This window comes from Megascapheus bottae, chromosome 20 (assembly GCF_031878675.1).
Source record: "Megascapheus bottae isolate mThoBot1 chromosome 20, mThoBot2.hap1, whole genome shotgun sequence".
Classification (NCBI taxonomy): Eukaryota; Metazoa; Chordata; class Mammalia; order Rodentia; family Geomyidae; genus Megascapheus; species Megascapheus bottae.
This window is the reverse complement of record NC_143528.1, coordinates 21,202,268-21,216,030: the sequence shown is the minus strand read 5'-3', so window position 1 is coordinate 21,216,030 and position 13,763 is coordinate 21,202,268. Positions and strand designations below refer to the sequence as shown.

The following is a 13,763-nucleotide window of genomic DNA, read 5'->3' as shown; positions in this document are numbered from 1 at the left end:
TTGACTAGTCTTGTAAAATATTTTGAGTGGGAAGGAACTATAATAATAGAACCAAGTTTCTGTGTTCCATTCCTGCCCATACCATTGTTTATTTCACCATCTTCTCATAAATGAAGAATCTGGGGGAGACCTTGTTTGCAGAAAACATTCTACTTAAGTGATAAGTTCGTAGATAAGGAAAAGCCCTGATAATTTGTAACCCAAGGTAGTTCTCTAAGGAATACTATATAACAAATCCAGGAGGAATTAATTATGATGTTCCTCTTAAGTTAAAAAATTATAAAAGTTTGAAGAGTACTTTTAAATTTAGATGTCTGAATGATAATAAAGCCATCCTAAAAAGAAAGTATCCACAAATGAACAGAAATCCTACTCTTAAAGTGATAAATGTTAGATCAAGAACTAGTGATGGGGGTTGGGGATTTAGCTCAGCAGAAAAGCCCTTGCCCGGCAAGTGCAAAGCCCTAAGTTCGGTCCTCAGCTCTGAGGAAAAAAAAAAGAAAAAGAACTAGTGATGAAATTTATAATTATTCTTTTTCTTTTGTTTCTCAAAAGTATTCTCAGGATCTTCATCCAGTACTAAATATGATCCTGATATTTTAAAAGCTGAGATCTCCACTACACGATTAAGGGTAAGATAATTTTTTATTATTATTCTTAAAGATCTACATTGAACATGATATAAGGTCCTGGAAGGGGTGTTTATAGTCATCTCTACTTCTCCATTCAATCTTGCTGGGTGTTCTTTCTGCCTTTGTGTGCACTAGTTCAGTGTTGGGGATCATCTGTTACTGAGACAGAGTAGATTCCATGATTGGTTTGAGAAGGTATATTCCATTATTGGCAAGAGCCTTTCCATCATTATGTCAGTGATTTCCATCATTATAGCAGTGGTTATCCTTCCAAGTTCAGCCAAGTTGCTCTTAAAGATGCCTACAGTTTCATGACTATATCCTTCCTTTTTAAGGCAAACTAGTTGCTCTGTAATTGTTCATCTAAACTTGTTTCCTGGTCTTTGCTCTAAATCTTTCTTACTAAACTGTTATTAAAGCCAAAACTTGTTTATCTCTGATGTTTGGGATCTAAGAGGCTGCTCACCAAGCAAATTAAGTCATGTAATCAATACCAAAGTCATAAAATAGATTATTACCCTGCCCTGAGTATCCTCCACTGGGTTTCTTTCTCTTGTTATTCTCATTGCTCATCATCATTGTCCACCTAAAAGCAGTCCCAGGCTCATGAACATTACAGATTATCTTTATAAAAGTGGAATGCTACCATATGTATTATTTGATAGCTTGTTGTTCATTACATTTCAGGATGTAGTTGCATTCATTTTTTTTTTTTCCAGTCCTGGGCTTGAGCTTAGGGCCTGAGCACTGTCCTTGGACTTTCTCAAGGCTAGAGCTCTACCACTTGAGCCTCAGCACCACTTCTGGCTTTTTTCTATGTATGTGGTACCGAGGAATCGAACCCAGGTCTTCGTGCATGCTAGGCAAGCACTCAACCACTAGGCCAAACTCCCAGCCCCGCATTCATTTTTGTGAATGTGAATTCGCAAAATTTCTCCTTTGGTGTACATATCATACACTTTCTCTTTTACCATCAATATACATTAGATCTTATTCCAGTTTCTGATGATTTAAAAAATCATGCCTTGATGTATATGTCTATTCACTGTCTTTTGGTGTCTGTATGTACATGTTTTTGATGAGTGGAATTCAACAATAAATATGGCTTAAATGGCTTTCATTTCTATTTTGATAGGTTTTTTTTGAAAGGTTTGAATTTTATATTTTCATTATAATTCAATTCTAAATTTTTTTTTTCTTGTCAGTCATGTGGCTTGAACTCTGGCCCGGGGTGTTGTCCTCAAGCTCTTAATGATCTACCACTTGAGCCACAGAGTCACTTCTGGTTTTCTGGCAGTTAATTGGAGAGAAGAGTCTCACAGGACTTTTGTGCCTATGCTGGCTTTGAACCTCACTGTCGAAATATTGTTTCTTTATGATCTCTCTCTCCTCCCTCCCTAACCCCCCCGCCCCCGCCTCCATCTCTTTTGTCAGCACTTGCTAGGCTGGCAGTCTATCACTTGTGCCTCCAGCTTCTGTTTTTGTTTGTTTTTGTTTTCTTGAATATACTGCTTAATCTTCATATTTTCATTGTTTTTCTTTAATTACTGATTTCAATTTGTACATTTTTGACCAAAATCACCATGGATTTTGTTTGCTCATTTATTTTTGTGCTGGTCCTAGGGTTAGAACTTAGGGTCTAGGCCTTACCCTTGAGTGTTTTTGCTCAAAGCTAGTACTCTAATATTTGAACTACAGTTCTACTTCTGGCTGTTTGATGATTTATTGGAGATAAGAATCTCACAGACTTTTCTGCCTATGCAGCTTTGAACTGAGATCTTCAGATCTCAGTCTGCTGAATAGCTAGGGTTACAGGTGTGAGCTACTGGCACCCAGTTACCATAGTATTTTTAAATCCCATATTTTGATTAGTATAGTATTTAGAATTGATTAAAATGGTATTTAGAGTTACAATATTTGGATTCTTTAGACTTTTTGTTGTTGTTTTGTGTCCTGTTGTTTTATGGTGAATTCTTAAATTTTACAATTGCTTGCTTTTTAAAATTTAAAATTCATACAGAATTAATAGAAAGTGTAAAGATAATTTGAGGCTTTGAATGATCTTTCTGTCTTCCAGAGAGTGTTTAGCTTTGCTTCTTGTTGGCAGTTGGACCAGAAGCAGGTAATTTTAATTCAGTCCGGCTTGGAATTTACTGAGATCTGGGCTTCTGCCCTTTTCTGAGGCTTTAGTCTATTTCCTGCTTTCTTTTTCTATTAGGACAAAGCCTTCAAAATCACATTGGACTCTTAGGGTACTTTATCAGGCTCCCTGTCTGCTTGATTGAGACTGAACTACTGATCTCTCCTTAGCCTGTGGGACTTTTCTCTGTATCTCAGGATCTCACTTGCAATATTTTCCAAACTTCTCAGGTGAAAATGCATCTTTGCACAGGCATATGGTCCAAAGGCAAAACCTGTGCTGCATTTACATCATGACCCTGATCGTCTTCTCTGTTCTTGCTCTTTATCCTAAATTCCTACAGACTTAGCAGGTCTTTAGTGGCTTCAAACTGATGTTTGTTTTTTGTTCACAAGTTTTCTATTTGTTCCCTGAAATGAGAGTATGAAAGTTTTGTAGACTGAGGATGTAGCTCATGGTTCAGCCCCTGGCACCAAAACTAAGAAGGAAAATTATATATACTAACTGGAAGTTTTGATTGTTTTTTGTTTAGTTTATGAAAGTCATGCATAGAAGTGGTCTGCAACGAGTGACTTTCAGAATGTAATCAATCTTGTCCTTGATCAACTCATTTGTATTCCTCTGTACATTTCTCAAGACTTCTCATGTAATATTTTCTCAGCTGCTTTAATATTGGATCTCCAAACTGTTTCTGTACATTTCTAATCTACTAGGCCAGATACCTTATCTAAGAAATAGGAAATGAAGGCATTTTTGCCAAAACTCATCCCTAATAAGCTCTAGTACTACTTGAGCTGTGCACTTCCCAGGAAGTTTTACTTATTATTGCTGCCCTTTGAAATGTTAACCATTTTTCATAGTTCTTATCTTTGTAAGACACATTATAAATGGAATGACCACAGTAGGTTCTTGTAGCCTATCCATTTCAATTAGGAAATAGGCAAACTGAGAAAGGGGTTTACCAGTAACAACTTATTAGGACTTCCCATTTAGAAGGAAATGGACCCTGGATTAACCAGGGGGCATCACAGAAGAGCTCATGTGGTTATATCCCCACAGCTGTCTCCCAGTGTAGCAGAATCTTTTAAAAAGAGAGAAAAGAAAAAAAAAACTTATTCTGTGCCAAGCTTAATTTGCTCTTAAGAGTCATTTTATATGTGTGTGTGCATACACACACATATATATGCTCTTATTTATTTATTTATTTTTGTCCATCTTGGGGCCTGAACTCAGGGCCTGGGTATTGTTCTTGAGCTTTTTCAAGGCTAGTGCTCTACCACTTGAGCCACAGTACCACTTGTAGCTTTTTCTGTGTATGTGGTACTGAGGAATCAAACCCAGGTCTTAATGCATGCTAGACAAGCACTCTACTACTAGGCTACACTCCTGGCCCCTATACTCAAGTTTTTATAAAATTATAATAAATTTATTATATGCTTTAGAATATAGTTAATATTTATATTAACTGTTCATAATATTGAAAGGTATTATCTATAATAAACAAATATTCCCATATTATATGGAAATATAAATAAAGAGACATAGCAGGTATATAATATAGAATGTTACCATATTGACTTACATTTATAATAAATTTATGTTTGTAATGCATGGATACGTATATGTATATAAAGTGTAGCAATATTATACACAATTCACATATATCTATAATATGTATATTGTGTGTATTTCATTACTTTACCAACCACATGGTGAGCTGTAGCTCATGTACCCACCTCAGGAATAGAGTGGAGGAGGTGGACTGAAGGGGACATGCCACAGTGAAATCCCCACAGTATAACAAATGTGTGATAATAGGGAAATTCTTTTTAAAAAGAGATTGTTCTTCAGGAAGAGGAAGTAAGACATTCCTATATATGTCTAATAAAAGGTCAGAAGTAACCTTGTCTTTGCCTTTGTCATCAGTGCTTCTTTTAAACTCTGGGCAATGAAAATGCCTGTTTTTAAGTGCCCTACAACCCCTGTGGCTTGCGTTGCTATTGTTTTATCTCCAGCTGGTCATGGTTTGGGTACTCTGAGTGTCTCTGGTATTTGTGTACATTTTGGCAGGGTACCTCTTTCAGAAATGGATGGTTAATTCTGCCCTTTCTTGATTTTGATGAACCTGGTTTCTCTTAGCTGGCGTAGCCAGTTAAATTCCTTGTTGGTACCTTTCACAAATGAATGTCTCAGGAACAGTGATTCATGAATGAACTCTTCTGCTTTGGTATCTCTGTGTATCTGCCGACATTATTTAATTTTTTATTTGGTGCTGGACCTGTGGCTTGAACTCAGGGTCTGGGTACTGTCCCTGAGATTCGTGTGTGTGTGTGTGTGTGTGTGTGTGTGTGTGTGTGTGTGTGTGTGTGTGTGTGTGAGAGAGAGAGAGAGAGAGAGAGAGATGGGGCTTAAACTCAGTGCTTGAGTGTTGTCACAGTTCTTTTTGCTCAAGACTAGCATTCTAACATGTTGAGCCACTGCTTAACTTCCAGTTTTCTGGTGGTTAATTGGAAGTAAGAGTTTCATGGTTTTTTTCTGCCTGGGTTGGCCTCCAACCATGATCCTCAGATCTTAGCCCCCTCTAGGCCAGGAGTGTGGCCTAGTGGTAGAGTGCTTATCTGGCATGCATGAAGCCCTGGGTTCAATTCATTGGTACCACATATACAGAAAAAGCCTTGTGGTAGTACACTAGCCTTGAGAAAACCCAAGGACAGTGTCTAGGTCCTGAGTTCAAGCCCCGGGACTTGCCCCCCCCCCCCCCCAAAAAAAAGACCTCAGCCTCCAAAGTAGCTAGGTTTACAGGTGTGAGCCACCAGTGCCCAGCAACTTCCTGCATTTTTGGTCACCAATTTCTGGTGCTGTTCCTGGTGCTTGAACTCAGGTACCTGGGCTTGCCTCCGAGTTCATTTGTTCAGGATGATCAATTGGAGATAAGAGTTTCAGAACTTTCCTGTCCAGGCTGCCTTTCAATCTTAATTGGATCTTAGTCTCCTTAGTAGCTAGTATTATAGACATGAGCCACCAGCACCTGGCAGTAAAACCTTTTAGAGCATAGTCAAACCCTGATTATTATTATAATATTGCAGTTGTTAGCAGGCTTGCCTTATTGTTTGCCTGAGGTCAACTGTTTAGAAACCATGAATCTGGGAACATCTGTGAAGAGCATCTGTTTCAGGTGACTTCATGCTGTGTCTGTCACCACTGTCGTTGTCCTCAATCAAACCCTATAGCAGTGTTTCCAGATAGCTTATTGTTGTTTGCTGAAATTGCAAAAATAGCACTTTTATTAAGATACTCATGACTTTTTAAAAGATGGCACAATGTAGAATTTATTATTGCATAATTCCTTTTTTCCTCCTAAGATATATTTAGACCATTGCCTTATTAGCTTATGGGATAGAATATCTCCCATTACTAAACTTCAAATTCAACCACCATTAAATCAATCTGTGCTCAAAACTACAAATAGGTGAGATGTAGTAGAATTTGGATGAGAAAAATTTTCATGAATTTTAATAAGTCCTTATGGCTGTTGATTAAGCTGAAAGAGAGCATTGTAAGTATAAAAGATAAATGTGCTCTCTGCTGTTGGCTCACTAATATAATGAGATATGAAGATCACAGTTTGAAGCCAGCCTGGGCAGGAAAGTCTGTGAGACTCTTACCTCCAATTGATTAACCTAGACCAGTGGTTCAAGTGGTAGAGCATTAGCCTCAAGTGAAAAGCTAAGGGACAGTGCCTAGGCCCTAAGTTCAAGCACTGGCAAGGGTTCAGTTTTCATTCTCAGTATTGACTCATATATTGTTACAATGGAATCACCTTTAGGAGTGGTGATGAATTTAGAAAAGTTATGCAAAATCTCCCCTGGGCATAGACTTAAAGAAAGCTATAACTGTTGAATTAAAAAAAACTAATGAATATGCACCTCAAAATATAATACTTTAAGCAGTGATCTAACCAGTAAAACAAATCATAGACATCTGTCTCAAATGACAGGAAACATGCCTTCTGAAAAATCATATTAGTACAAATGAGGATGGCCTCTCCACCAGACATGAAAGATGTCTTTGTACTTGCACATTATTTAAAATATAGGGCCTGGGAGTTTGGCCTAGTGGTAAAGTGCTTGCCTGGCATACATGTAGACACGAGTTTAATTCCTCCGTACCACATACACAGAAAAAAGCTGGAAGTGGTGCTGTGGCTCAAGTAGTAGAGTGCTAGCTTTGAGAAAGCCCAAGGACAGTGCTCAGGTCCTGGGTTCAAGCCCCAGGACTGGCAAAAAAAAAATTATCTTCAGCTTGGTGTGGTTGTTTATGCCTGTAATATCAGTACTTTGATAGGCTAAGGTGAGAGAATCAAGGCCAGTTCTGCATAGTTAAAGAGTATTCAAGGGGCGCTTGGGCTACTTAGACCTTACTCAAAAATAGAAACAAAGCCGGACGTGGTGGCTCACGTCTGTAATCCTAGCTACTCAGGAGGCTGAGATCTAAGGATCAACAATCAAAGCCAGCCCGGGGCACAAAAGGACCTGAGACTCTTATCTCCAATTATCCTCTAGAAAATGGGAAGTGGGGCTTGACTCCAGGGTAGGGCCTGAGCTGAAGAGCCCAGGGACAGTGCCCAGGCCGTGTTCAAACCCTATGACCCACAAAAAAATTTAAAAAAAAATCTTCAGTTTCCAATCTGACTTCTTTCAGTTATGATTTACTTATTTTAAGGTGTTGAAGGAGAGAGAACAATGGTAATTTGCAAGCCCAACGTTTGCAGCAGGCGCAATTTATTCTAGAATATTCACAAATTTATATTGTTTTTGTGTTTGGCTAGAAAATTGCTCAGCAATCTTAGAGTGAAGAATTATATGATTTGATCTACATTCCCTAAAAAAAGACAGAAGGAAAGAAAAACAGAAGAGAAAGACTTTGTCAATACAAGAATTGATATTTATTAGGCAATTCTAGTAACTTTAAATAATTTAAATGTCATAGCACATAAATGTCTTTTAAGCAGACCTTGAGGACAGTAAAACTAATACTGTATCACATTTATGGATTTTGTAGTATTTTATTTCCTCTGTAATGCTTTTGGCCTCCTTTCTTAACTTTGAAGGATGCTAAACTACAGGCTAAATAATAATATACTTAAAAGGAAATCCTTCATTGACACTGTATTGTTGTTAAAGAGCTACTTAATTTCTTCTTGCTTGTGTAAGCTACCATATTAATCTCTCCTTTAAACCCCTTATATCCATCACACTCTGACAGTTTATAAAGTTAAATGCAATTAGCATTTCCTAGGAGGGAATATACTGCCTGAACAGACAAAAATGGCATGAAAATAATCATTCATGAAGATCAGTTTTGATTGGACAATTATTTGTCCAGTCCAATAAAGATTAATAAAAAATTGAAAAAATAATAAAGGGAATTGTCTTGCATTAAAAACTGCTGCATTATTATGGGAATTACTGATCACTGCATACAGAGAATATTATAATCTTTATTTCCATCATATCCCTCAACAATTTTGTTCTTTCATTTTCCTTCCATTTCAATGCATTATTTTGCTGACAATTTAAGATAATGTGTTACTTATTCTAAAATATTATATTTCCACAAGTGAGTAAATATTTCCTTGTTCTCTTAAAAATCACGTTACCATTATTTTTTGAAATGTTAAGTCAAATTCTTTGGTGCTGTCCACAGATTCTGTCAACTGCTTTGCATTACAATTTATTTGTGTTTATCACTGTGGTTGGTGATGGTGATTTGAGTCAGGTCTCAGATATGGTTCATACATGGCAATTGATAAATACATTTCTACCTTTTTTTTTTTTTTGGCTTGTCCTGGGCTTGAGCTCAGGGCCTGAGCACTGTCCTTGGACTTCTCAAGGCTAGAGCTCTACCACTTAAGCCTCAGCACCATTTGTAGCTTTTTTCTATGTATGTGGTACCAAGGAATCCAGCCCTGGAAAGCTTTAAGCAACTACTATTTTATTTCTGCCTCTCTAGATTTATCTGTTCTGGATTTCATGGCCATTGTATTCTCTATGGTTTTGGGTGGCTGGCTTCTTTCACTTTTTATAGTGCTGGGAAGGCTCTCCCTTGTTGCAGCAATTATCAAGACTCACTCTTTTGTTGTGTTAAATAATATTTCAACCTGGAAGCCTACATTTATCCTTTCACCTGTGAGTGGATTTTTGGGTTGCCCGCCTGCCCTCCCCTCCCCTCCCCTCCCCTCCCCTCCCTCCCTCCCTCCCTCCCTCCCTCCCTCCCTCCCTCCCTCCCTCCCTCCCTCCCTCCCTCCCTCCCTCTCTCTCTCTCTCTCTCTCTCTCTCTCTCTCTCTCTCTCTCTCTCTCTCTCTCTCTCTCTCTTTCTTTGTTTCTTTGTTTCTTTTTCTTTCTTTCTTTCTGTCCTGGGGCCTGAGCACTGTCCTTGGGCTTTCTCAAGGTTAGAGCTCTACCACTTGAGCCATAGCACCACTTCTGGCCTTTTCTGTGTATGTGGTACCAAGGAATTGAACCTGGGTCTTCGTGCATGCTAGGCAAGCACTCTACCACTAGGCCAAACTCCAAGCCAGTTGTTTTCTTTAGATGTTATAATCAGTACTGTCATAATAAATATACGCATGAGTTTGTGGCAGTGCATTTCATTTCTTTGGGGTTTTTGCATGTATGAAATTGCTGATCACATGCTAACTTTTATTGGCTTGTTTTTTTCATTTGTAGAAATCTTGCATTGATCTTCCACTTAATTCTCTACTATTTATACTTTAAGACAATAAATTTTATTTTCCATATAATTTTTCTTATTTTTCTTTCATTAAAAAATTATCTCTTAAGTAACAGTACAAAGGGGTTTGCGTTCACCCTATCAGTTATAAGCACAGGGCATCCTTGTTCAGTGTTTCTGTTTCCATCATCCTTCCCTACTTCTCCCAACCTTACCCAAAGCTTCAGTTGTTCCATGCTTGTTAAGAGTTGTAAGAATTATTCAATCCCTTGCTTCCATTTAATGAATCATTACAAATGGTTCTAGTAGCATCTGAGAAACACTTTTCCTCTGTTCTTTAGAAAAGCTAACAAAAAATATTGGATTGTTAATTTTTTAATGATCTGGAGTTAGTTTCGCACTTTCTCTAAAGGTAGCCTGAGAGAAAAGGCACACGGTGAGGGTTTTAGGGGACGGGAGTGGTAGTCAGGAGAGAGTGCCAGAACAAGCAGGTTGACAGTTGCCCTTTATTGGCTTATGAAAGGAGCTTCCTGCAGGACAGAAGAGAGGACCATGAAAAGGGAAGATAGTCATTAATAAAATACCATTTTGCTCATTATAGCTTTAATGTTGTAGGGTTCACTTTAAGGGCAAACTTATGAAACCTGCCTGTCTCACGATCCTTCTAGGGTCTACAGGTTTGGAATTCACTTTTTACTGCCATCATCCTTTCCCTTCTTCTTTTAAAATAAAACATAACTGCACTAGGATTGTACAAAGTGATGAGAAGCTCTATGATTTCCAGTCATACTTATCACATTTAATCACAGCATTTTCCTAGTTTTCAGAAATAACTTTGAAATCAATTTAAAATGTCAGTTGCTTTAGCATAGTCTATATAGAAAGCAAGAAATGTGCAAAAGCCAAGGGTTTCTTCCCTCCAATTTAGTACTGTGGGTTGTGAGATTTGATTGCATAGACAGATAGAGAGCTGTACAATTAGACTTCAGCTGTAGAAAGTTGGGTACATAAAGTCCAACCCCTAGGGCTTGTGGATTCATGTCTTACTTCTGCTTTGCAGGTAGAATAAAGGATCATAGGTTTTGTCTAAGTCATTTTGCTCAGTTCTACTTTGTCTCTCCCATGTATTGTTGTGCTATTAATATCTAAAATGTTTGTGACCATATTTTTTAAAACATTCTCCTGGGTTCTAGTTTGATCTCTGCTGCTTTATAGCATTATAACTTTGTGTTTAGGTCCCAGATTGCTTACCTAGAAAATAAGAATTAAATCTGAGCCTGGCTCAGACCAATAGTCCTAGCTACTCAGAAGGCTGAGATCTGAGTATCATGGTTCAAAGCCAGATTAAGCAGGAAAGTCTTGAAAACTGTTAGCAAACTATCAAGAAAGATGGAAGTGGAACTATGGTTCAAGTGGTAGAGTGCTAGCCTTGAGCAAAAGAAGCTCAGGGACAATTCTCAGACCCTGAGCTCAAGTTCTAGGACGGGCACATAGATAGATGGATGGATGATGGATGGATGGATAGATAGATAGATAGATAGATAGATAGATAGATAGATAGATAGATTGCCTATCTAGTTCCTATCTATTGACATTTAGCACAATGCTTATAATACATAGAAACACTCACAAACATTAATTTTCATTGTGGCTTTCTAGTAGAATCTACCTTGTTCTAGGTATGCAAGTCAGCACACAAGTTAGTTATATCCTCTAGTTGTTTGTTTTGCTATTCTGTGTCCTTCATTTGAGGGTGGCTTGAAGATGTCTTGCTAACTAGTGATGTCACATGGCTCCAGAGAAGAAAGGTTGTTGATTACTAGAGAAGACCAGGCTGAACATCATCATCACATCTATGTTTTCTCTCTCTCTCTCTCTCTCTCTCTCTCTCTCTCTCTCCCTCTCTCTCTCTCTCTCCCTCTCTCTCTCTCTCTCTCTCTCTCTCTCTCTCTCTCTCTCTCTCTCTCTCTCTCTCTCCCTCCCTCCCTCCCTCCCTCCCTCCCTCCCTCCCTTTCCCCCCTCCCACCATGTGTCCTGGCACTGGGGCTGTCTCTGAGCTTTGTTGGCTAGGGCTCCACCACTTGGGGCCACAGCTGCACTTCTGGCTTTCAGGTAGTTAATTGAAGATAACTCTTATGGACTTGAGCTAGCTTCTAGCCTCCCTAAGATAGCTTCAAGTTGCAATCCTCAGATTGCAGATCTCAGCCACCAGAGTAGCTAGGATTACAGGTGTAAGCCCATCAGAGTCTGGCTTCCACTTGTTCTTGAAGTCTCCCTTCTATCTGCTGGCTAGACTCCCGAGTGACCCTTGACACCACTTCTCCTCTGCCTCCCACCTGGACTCCACCACCAGTCCCATACATTTCTAACCCTTCTTAGCTCTGCTCTCTGTAGCCCTTGCCCACACAGCAACCTATTGCCCAGGCCCTACCAACTCTGCCACCAAAGCCACCACAGTGAATACTGTCTGGAAGACAGCCTATTCAACAAATGGTGCTGGCAGAACTGGCTGAACACATGTAGAAAACTACAGTTGGATCCTTATCTGTCTCCCTACACCAGAATCAACTCCAAATGGATCAAAGACCTTGAGGTAAAAATAGATACTCTACCTGAAAGCAGTGACCCATACTTGTGATCCTAGCTGCTCAGGAGGCTGAAATCTGAGGATGGTGGTTCAAAACCAACCCGGGCACATAAGACCTTGAGATTCTTATTTCCAATTAATCACTAGAAAACAGGAATTGGGGCTGTGGCTCAAGGGGTAGGGCAGTATCCTTGAGCGGAAGAGCTCAGGGACAGTGCCCAGGCCCAGAGTTCAAGCCCCATGATCCACCCCTCCCAAAAAAACCCCAGATACCCTGAAAATTTTACAGAAAGAAATAGGAAACACATTTGGGCTCCTTGGCATAGGTTGACACTTTCTTAATAAAGTCTCAGAAACACAACAAATCAAAGACAGTTTGGACAAATGGCACTGCATTAAACTGCAGAGTTTCTATATGGCAAAGGACATAGCCAGCAAGATAAATAGAAATCCCATAGAGTGGGAAAAGATCTACATTTGCCATATAACAGACAAGAAGGGTCTTATATCTAAAATATATCTACAGCTCAAGAAAAAAATCTCTCAAAAACAAATCCCCAAATAATCAACCATCCCATTAAAAGGTGGGCTAAAAACTTAAAGAATGACTTCTCTGAAGAGGAAATAAAAATGGCCAATAGACACATGAAGATATGCTCTGGCCATAAGAAAAACGCAAATCAAAACAACTTTGAGATTTGACCTTACCCCAGTTAGAATGGCCATTATCAAGAAAACTTGCTCAGCCACTCTGGAAAGCAGTATGGAGGTTCTTCAAAAGACTAAACATATGTCTCCCCTGTGACCCAGCAATTCCACTCCTGGGCATTTACCCAAATATTCAAAAAAAGGGCCATACTAAACCTACCAGCACAACCATGTTCATTGCAGCATTATTTACCATAGCTAAGATATAGAACCAACCCAGATTCCCCTCAGTAGATGAATGAATCATGAAAATGTTGTATATCTACACCATGGAATTCTGTGTTGCCATCAGAAAGAATGACATTGCCCCATTTGTAAGGAAATGGAAAGACTTGGAAAAAAATCACATTAAGTAAAGTAAGTCAGACCCAAAGAAACACAGGCTCCATGGTTTCCCTCATTTGTAGCAATTAATATAAGTTTTTAATTCTCCTAAGAGAGGATCATAATAGCTCAAAAGCTATGTATGTATATATGTCCATATAGGATGAGGTTATGCGAAATGAACTCCAGGATATGAAAACAAGAGGTTTATCTTTGTGATTGCTGTTCTTAATGTCCTATGTGAAGCTATTTCTTTTCCCCTTATGGTTTATCTCATGTTGTTTCTGTATCTGATTTTGTTACCTGGTATATGATATATACCTTGGTTTATTTGAAAGAGGGAAGGTAAGGAAAAACAAGATGAGTGGGAGGGGATCAGGGAAGGAAAAGTGGGAGAAAAACATGGGAAAGGGTAACAATGTTCAAGAAGTAATATACCCACTCCCTGATGAATATAACTGTAACCTCTCTACACACTACTCTGACAATAAATTTTTTATAGTCATAATGCAAGCCCCTCCTTGAATCTCCTCATTAAAGCTCCTAGCTAAGATTTAGAGATCTCCAATTTGGCTTCTTTTCAGTCCCTTTCATTCTATCCTTCCCTTCTGGAATCCAGAAACAGTGGATTCTTTAAAT

General features: G+C 38.8%; 1 protein-coding gene across 2 annotated transcripts in view; it reads left to right on the top strand.

Annotated features, from left to right (window-relative positions):
- Nucleotides 1-13,763, top strand: part of Wwc2 (WW and C2 domain containing 2) — a 163,522-nt gene that overhangs the window by 91,968 nt on the left and 57,791 nt on the right. For both annotated transcript variants that reach the window (XM_090354153.1, XM_090354152.1), the window contains exon 4: nucleotides 556-632. In XM_090354153.1, the coding sequence (XP_090210279.1) occupies nucleotides 556-632 (77 nt within the window). The remainder of the gene's footprint in view (nucleotides 1-555; nucleotides 633-13,763) is intronic.